Source organism: Pempheris klunzingeri, chromosome 8 (assembly GCF_042242105.1).
Source record: "Pempheris klunzingeri isolate RE-2024b chromosome 8, fPemKlu1.hap1, whole genome shotgun sequence".
Classification (NCBI taxonomy): Eukaryota; Metazoa; Chordata; class Actinopteri; order Acropomatiformes; family Pempheridae; genus Pempheris; species Pempheris klunzingeri.
Window position 1 is genome coordinate 14924274 of NC_092019.1, and position 6478 is coordinate 14930751.

The 6478-nt window shown below is 43.6% G+C and overlaps 1 protein-coding gene across 1 annotated transcript in view; it reads right to left on the bottom strand.

Moving 5' to 3' along the window:
- LOC139204641 (zinc finger protein 804B) overlaps positions 1 to 4086 on the bottom strand; it is a 30736-nt gene extending 26650 nt beyond the window's left edge. The window contains exon 1 of the mRNA XM_070834590.1: positions 3908 to 4086. Coding sequence (XP_070690691.1) covers positions 3908 to 4086 — 179 coding nt within the window. The remainder of the gene's footprint in view (positions 1 to 3907) is intronic.
- Between the last annotated feature and the right edge of the window lie 2392 nt (positions 4087 to 6478).

Sequence of the window (6478 nt, forward strand, 5' to 3'; positions counted from 1 at the left end):
ATCCCAGTTGTAATATCCTTTGTACTCTACTGATCTAAGCTAAATCAAAGAGCCGCTAGCTGTTGTGCCGGCTGGTGCGGTGTCCTCTACAATAGAATGGACAGGAGCAAAAGATGCTGCTCAGCATGTCTTGAAGAAGCGTGTTAAACTCACCCACTCCTGGCTGAAGGACTTTGTTTCACCTAACGCAAGAGGTCACTTTTGAACTACTTGACCACAACCGCTGCCTGTTTATCATGCTGACAGGCCCAGAAATTGGGCCATGTCTAAACTAATATGGATAAATCTGAAAGCCCATCTTTTTTTATTATTTTTTTGACCTTCCATACCTACTTAGCAAGCATTTTCCAACACTGAAAACTTTCCACATGTAGATCTATCTACATTAGATAGGACATGGCTGTGGAGGTAAATGATGTCCTTCCTACCACAGATGACACTTATTACTGTGAGCCTGCAGCTTGGGGGGAACAATATGAATTCATTTCAATGTGAACTTCTATTTTTACTTGTTTCTGTCCGTATGGAGGTCAGCTGTAGTTTGGCCTGTAAGATCCTAATGCTGGTCTGGCATCAATGTTTTGGTCAGCGGCACTTCAGCAGGGTGAAGGCTTGAATCTAGATATTCCTGCTGAAAGGGAATCTTTTGAAATGCTACAGCTTAAGTTGTTCATTTGTGTTCTTTTATTGGTGTGTCTAATTTTTGATAATATTTGAAAGGTTGTAGATTTTAATTACAGCTTCACGGATTCCTGTTCAATATTACAATTCTTGTACTTGTAATCATGAATCTTTTTCACAGACATTTTGAGATGTCACAGTGGAAAAAGGTGTAAATAACAAAATTAATGATGGAATTCTATTTAGCTGTTTCGGTTTCAGGGTCCTGGTAATGTGCATGCTGGCTCACTGTCATGGCTTACTGGGTCATATAAATAGAACGGAGCCATTGTTAATGTTATTAGTAACACCTGTGCCTCTATGACAAGTTAAAACATCTGCAGTGAAAAAGGCCTGTTTGGACGGTGGACTGCAATAATTGGAGTTGAGATTGCAAGGATTTAGATCAGTAAATTCAGTAGTACAAGCTTTCACAAGCACTTGAGGTGCAACAATTTTTTGATTTTTAAACAGTCGGTGCTGGTAACAGCCTCTCCAGATATTGTATAAGAACCATCTGTACAGAAACCATCAGAAAAATTTGCCAATACAATACAGCTTACATACAAACATACATACATACATACATACAAATGTTTTTCATGTAACCAAATATGCCAAATTACCCATAGCGTGTTAAAAGATCTCAAAACATATATAATGTAAAGTACAACGTTTGAAATGAAAGAACGATTAAACAAGCAGGAGAATTACTGAGGATTCAATTAGGGCTGCAACTAACTCATTTCACCGTCATCATTATCAGTTAACCTGCTTATCATTTTGTCGATTAATTGATTCATTTTTTTTTGTTTGTAAAATGACAGTAAATTGTGAAAAAGACCCATCACATTACATTTCAGACCAGAGTCCAAGGTCAGGTTTTTCAATTACTCGTTGCTCAAACACCAATTCACGGATAGTGAGTTTAGAAATATATAAATCAGCTCAATCAACATTGATGAATTGGCTGATAATTTCATCTCTACATTTGATGCAACCTTTAAGTACACGACACCATTACTTGATGGCACTAATAAATTTTGGTCTGTGCTCAAAAAGTATTTGTTTTGGCAATTCATTCCAACCTGTAAATTTGATTAAAAGACATGGTACATTGAAGCGGATTACACATCTCAAACAAGTCAAGTCTCTTCAAATTAATTTTCATGCCATGCTAAAATGAACAGAAACTTGCTGTCTGAAAAATAGACAAATGCATTCATCAATGCAGATATGCCTAATATAGTCAGTATGCTTCAAATACATCTAAATTGGACTTTCTGAGAAATTAGACATGTTTCCTAGATAAGACTAAACGTGTTGCCGGGGCAACTTGAAAAGTACACTGACTAGATCTCTGCTACTTCTAAATCATAACCTAACCTAACCTAGCCAAACAGCAGCTGTGGAGGGCACTGCCATAGGAAAGACAGTAACAAGGATTTATTCATGCCATATCATGTCTAACTTTAGTGGATCAAAACATATCTGGTATGGAATCAGTTTGCAGATGCTCCAATTAAAAAATGAGACCAAACTTTTCTGAGTATGTTAGCTTGTGAGCCATGCATAACAAAGGCCTGCAATAGACTACATAAGGCTTGCCATTAGAATAGCCGATAGTGATGTCAACTGAAGCAGTGGTTGGCTGGTTTGAGGAGTGAGGAGTCATCAGTAAATGACAGTATATAGTAGTCAATAAAACTGGTTTTTTTCAACTATTGTGAATCACCACAGCTGTTAGAGGTCATTCAGCAGACAGGCATTAGTCTGCACATAAAGATATGAGGCTGATTGGTCCAGTAGGATGGGAGATTAGCTGCAATATACACAGATGTGTGTGACGCACATGCACAACCAAATGCACAATTTGGCAGGCTTACACCTGCCAGAGATAATGAAAAATGAGCACTTGATGATTCTATAAGGAGATGAATGAACTCTGATACAGATGATTCAAATTATCACATTTAAAAGGGGAACCCTATTGAGGGCGTTGAGATATCTGCAGACTGTATATATGTATGTGAGTAAATGAATGAGCGTGTAGAGCAAACTCATTTACTGGTAGTCTTGCAGCCCATCTGGAAATAATGCATATGAGTGTGTGTGTCCGTGTGTGTGTCCGTGTGTGTGTGTGTGTGTATAGAAAAGTTTGCAAGTATATTTGTCAATAAGACTCTTTGCAGCATCCCTGCTAGTCTGACTGCGTCTGCTCAACACTGTTCGCTCATTCCCATCACATAGTGAGCGCGGACTAAACATGACAGACTGGTAATGACTTGAGTGCGAACACACGCGCACGCACACACACACACACACACACACACACACACACACACACACACACACATACCAGCTGCTCCTTTCCTCCTTTCTCATCAAACTTGTCATCAGCTCCGCCAGTTTGTCTCGTCTCACATTAAGAGCTCATGAATAATGTGTAATTACCAGAGACCCTCAGAGCAGCTCCTAAATCCACACACACACACACACACACAGAGTCCAAAATACCATGTCTATATTTACATGTACTGTCATTTTCTTTGATTCTCTCTCTGGCTGTGTCACACACTCTTTCTTTGTCTCTGTAAGTGCACATGCACAAAAAAAACGCACAGCCAGCAAGTGCACATGGAGGGAGAACCACTTTGCAACTAAATGCCAGTTTGGTTGCTCAAAAGAACCACGGGCACCAGGGAAAGGGCGGGGAGTTACCATACTGAGGTGGGCAGGTCAGGCACACACACACACACACACACACACACACACACACACACCTTACAAATACTCCCCAGGTAATTAGTGCTATTTTCAGCTGGGCAGCTCATCTTCTTCTGAAAGCACTAACGTAATTTGATTCGTTTAATTTCCATAGCCTTGAGAGAGAGAAGGAGGCACGCAGGGACAATGGTTTAGTGTTTGGATACCCCTGTTAAAAATATTCCCATCTGGTGTCCTCTACCTAAAAATCTTTTGTTTATGGCTCATGAAAAGGAAAAGATAATCTCCACTACTGTCATCCACCTCCTCAGTCTGACAGTGCCACTGGTTCTGCTAGGCTGTTATTTTCTTATATCCCACTGTTAACACACTTACAAACACACTTTTTGTCTTCCTATACTTGTCAGGAACTTCCTATGACAACACCTATTCCTAAACCCTAAGAACTAACCCCAGAAAAAAGTGAAGAAAAAGTGGCTAGAATAGACTATTCCACAAGCTCAAGGACTCAAACACACACACATCAAGACCTGCATGTTCTCCTACCGGTGAATCACTGGTTGAGGTTGGACACAGCGGTCCTCTGAAGACCCCTTTGACGCGCCGAAAGTGTCCATTGCTCAGGTGTGTGGAGCTGATAACCAGGTAGTAGCACGCACTGCACGCCATCCCAGGGGCCTCACGGGGCTTTATGCCCATATACAGCGGGTTCCTCTGCGTCGGGTCCTGGGTGTCAGCGTGTCCCGGAGGGCGCCAAAGTCGGGTCCAGGACGGACGCTGTACAGGTGAGACCGAACCTGAGACTCTCACTCCCGTCCTCTGTTGGGAAGTCTGTGGCTGCATTTAAAGAGGGAGACAAGATGAGACTGACTCAGTGGGGTGAAAAAGAGACAGACACGGAGACAGAGAGAAACAGGGATGTTACACTGACCGAGCTCTGCCGCTGGAGTCTGCGCTTGGCATGCTGTCGTCGGTAGGACTTAAATGAATGAATGAGCGCCTGTGGAGTGCCAGAGGAAGAGAGGAATCCATCCAGTCTCTGTTTCACACTCTCTCTCCTGCTCACCCACCGTGTGGCTCACCCCTCCTCTCTCTCTCTCTCTCTCTCTCTTTTTTTTTTTTAAGGTCCACTGGTCCAGTCTGGAAAGTGTATGCAGCCTCAGCCAAGCAGCGGCACTCCAATTGGGCTTCTCAGTAAGGAAAAGGGGAGCAGGCACTCTCGCAGGGGCGCCTTCGCTCCACGCACATCGAAGAGGAAAGACAGGGAAAACATCTGACCCCCTTTTTTCTTCCTCTCTGCTCTCTATTGATTGGCACTGGGTTTAAATTCACCCGTTTTGTGAATGAAATTCCGCGGTCAGAGGTGGGAGAGCTGGTAAATTCATCCAGAGCGGTCCTGTAGTTATTATCAGGCTCCAGCGCAGACAGGCTGAAGTGGTTCAGATTCTTTCACTCTCTCTCTCTCCCAGTCTCTCTCTCTTTCCTCAACACCCCCCCCTCTCTCTCCCTCTCTCTCTGTGAGTGTGTCTGTCTCTCTTCTCGGGGGCTGCACCGGACCGGATTCCTGCTGTAGCCTATAATACGCAGCCCGCGCCCGTGCGTGGGTCTGGGATAGGGGGATCATTTCTATCCACGCTATGCTTGAGTAACTCGGAATTGAAGTGGCCCCCTCTCCCCCCTCCTACGAATCTCCCATTCCTCCTTTCTTTCACTTTTCTATTATTTCGTCCTTTTTTTTTATGGGCGCCACGAGAGAGAAAGGGCGCAAACTTGTGTAGCTACAAGGTGTGTGCGTCATTTTGTAGCCTAAGATTTTGACACATGTGCAAAAGAGGCACCGACAATATGCTTGTGCCAATCTCTCTCTCTCTGTTTATCTCTCTGTCTGTCTCTGTCTGTCTGTCTGTCTGTCTCCATCTTTCTGTCCCCTAGTTCAATTCATCTGACTTTATTGACATGAACGTTTTGGAAACAATATCTCCAAAGCATCAAAATACAATTTGAACACTACACATTATTGGTATATAGTAGATCAGTTTACAATCTCTCTCTCTCTCTCTCTCTCTCTCTCTGTAGTCTGTAGTCCAAACTCACCCCCGTCCCCCTCTCTTTTCCTTTAAAAGGGCATCAAAGTAAAAGCGCCGTGCTTTTACAAGGTTTCGTCGGGGGGGAAAGGAGCCCTCACTCGGTTTGCAACCTCGGGGGCAAGTGGTTTGATTACAAATAAAAGGGTCTTTCTCCGGCTCGGCCTGTCAAACTGCGCCGAGTGCCGTCAAAGAGCAGCTCGGAACTAGCTGCAGCTGAGCCTCAGTCTCTTCTCAGCGGCGTATGGCGCTGTTCACCAACACGGTGCTGAAACTATTCAGCAGCGGGCACCCACAGCACTGCACGGCGCGTCATGCATATTCAGCCCGGGATTAGGGTGCCTTTTGTGCTCAACGTCAACAGTGAACGCTGCAGACAGCTCTGGGTTTTAGAGGTAAACATGAGGTAAGGACACAGAGGGACAAGTCACAGCGTCGGAAGACAGTCCATTTTACTCTCTTACTGCACCTTTTAAACTTGATGCATGGACCCACAAAGAGATACATCCTTCAGGTTAGCACATTTACAGTTTCCTTACTCAGTCCAAGCTTTATTTAAGGCAGGACATCTGTCACTGTAGATGAGCTATGTCTCACCAAAAATGTCTCTGAAAGCTATCAATTCAGCTTTAGGGTCTTTAGATACCTGCCTCCAGTGATTAAATCAAAACAACACAAAACCTACGTGCTGCTGTTGTTTTGAAGGAGCCTTTACAAAATTTTCTTTTATCACATCTTTTATTCAACAAACACCCAAAGGACACCTTGCAGCAAAACTTTTTTGGGTTCTATAACTGCTGCTGAGGCAATTGAACTTCCACACACTTCTAATACAAACATGACTGATCCTTGCACCTTTGCAGCTTTTGCAAGCATGATATTGTTGACAACGTCCTACTCTTCGTCAAACTGTTGCTCCTCTGCAACCTACTCATTCTCTCGTGCTACAGCTTTTTCCTACGCTTTGCCAAGTTTCTGTCCAATCCTCGGGGCCAGGTTCCTGCCAC